Source organism: Octopus bimaculoides, chromosome 16 (assembly GCF_001194135.2).
Source record: "Octopus bimaculoides isolate UCB-OBI-ISO-001 chromosome 16, ASM119413v2, whole genome shotgun sequence".
NCBI lineage: Eukaryota > Metazoa > Mollusca > Cephalopoda > Octopoda > Octopodidae > Octopus > Octopus bimaculoides.
This window is the reverse complement of record NC_068996.1, coordinates 17749198-17750954: the sequence shown is the minus strand read 5'-3', so window position 1 is coordinate 17750954 and position 1757 is coordinate 17749198. Positions and strand designations below refer to the sequence as shown.

The following is a 1757-nucleotide window of genomic DNA, read 5'->3' as shown; positions in this document are numbered from 1 at the left end:
TATATATATATATATATATATATATATTACAGAGATTGAGTAAGAGAGAGAGAGAGAAAGAGAGAGTAGGGGGAAGAGTTAATAAGAGAGAATGATAGAGTGAATAAAAGGAGAGTGATGCGGAGGCAAACGACATGAAATCTCAGCATTGCAGACAATCTTAGCATGAAATAACATACAGTTGCACGTGTACTACCTTATATATTTGTAGATTTGTACGTAAATAGTAGCCACAACATCTATCTATACATCTTTATAAACCACAGTTTTTATATCTGTCTATATTTATATAAACCTATCTATCTATCTATCTATCTATCTATCTATCTATCTATCTACCTATCTATCTATTTATCTATCTATCCATATAGGCCACAACATCTCTCTATAATACCTATCTATATACACAGACTATAACCTTCATCTAAATACCTCGCTTCTTATACGGACCCTAGCATCTATCTCTCTGTCTGTCTATAAAGACCACAACATCATCTACCTATCAATATCATTACATCTATATTTATCTATCTACTTGTATATACCTTTATATATTACACGTTCATAATAAATAAGACTATATCGTAAGACAGAAAAGCAGAAAAACAAGGCAGAAACTAAAAAAAAAATCAGAAAACGTATTGCAGGCACAAAAAGGACAACAACAACAACAACAACATCTTGTATTTGAACAGTATTAAAAACATACCATCGTAATCGCCACCATCACCATAAACAAACATAACTATATTTTATTGTTTGACATACTATGAATAGTTAACATAATAATATTTATTATTATTTTCATATAAATGTAAGAAACACTTCTTTCTTCATTCATTCATTTTATTTTCTTTCAATTATTAATTTATTTATTCACTGAAATCATTTTCTACTCACAAATTCTTTCTTTCTTTCTTTCTTTCTTTCTTTCTTTCATTCATTCAAAACCACTCAAAACCTATTCATTCATTCGTTTGTTTTTGTTTTTTTTCTCTCTCCAACGATCAAAAGAAGAAAGGAACTACACGGAAGACCTGGTCTTGTTTTGTTGCAATTTCCATTGTCGTTCGCGCGGGTCAGTTTGTTTTGGTGATTTCCTTACTTACCAGATTCCCTTCTTCAAATAAGAATGGCATTTGAGAAAAAACCGGCGGAAAAAGAACAATTAAGAACGGTTGTTTTGGCGATTGACGAAAGCGAATGTTCGGATTTCGCTTGGGAATGTAAGTAATACGAAATATTTTCTTTACATCATTAATACTACTATACTACATCAATAAATAATATATCATTTTATATTATATTATTTTATATTATACTATATCATATGATGTTACTTTATACTATATTGTTTTATTATACCGTCTTAGATCACATTACATTTTTCTATGATATTGTATTATATTATTTTTATGATATGCCTTATATAATGCTAATACTTTATTTAATTATATTGTATTTACATTGACTTATGTATTGCTTTGTATTTATATCTTATTGGACTTTATCTTATTCCATGACTATATGTATACAAATATCTTATTCCATGACTATATGTATACAAATATGTATACAAATATGTTTTAGTTCATATCATTTTATATAAGTGTCTTGTTTCTTTGGTTAAACATCTCACTATGTTCATGTAATTAGCTGGCCATTTCGATTTGTTTACAGCAAAGCAAAAGAAGTCTTACACGCCTCCCACATAAATAAACAGCACACCTTCTCTTCACATGATTTTTCAGTATATT

General features: G+C 28.6%; 1 protein-coding gene across 2 annotated transcripts in view; it reads left to right on the top strand.

Annotated features, from left to right (window-relative positions):
- Positions 1–100: 100 nt before the first annotated feature.
- Positions 101–1757, top strand: part of LOC106883657 (universal stress protein YxiE) — a 163809-nt gene continuing 162152 nt past the window's right edge. Inside the window, exons 1-2 of one of the 2 annotated variants that reach the window (XM_052973549.1) lie at positions 101–814; positions 1018–1226. In XM_052973549.1, coding sequence (XP_052829509.1) covers positions 1133–1226 — 94 coding nt within the window. In that variant the 5' untranslated portion in view covers positions 101–814; positions 1018–1132. Of the gene's footprint in view, positions 815–1014; positions 1227–1757 lie in introns of both variants that reach the window. The other variant, XM_052973548.1, reaches the window with a different exon arrangement.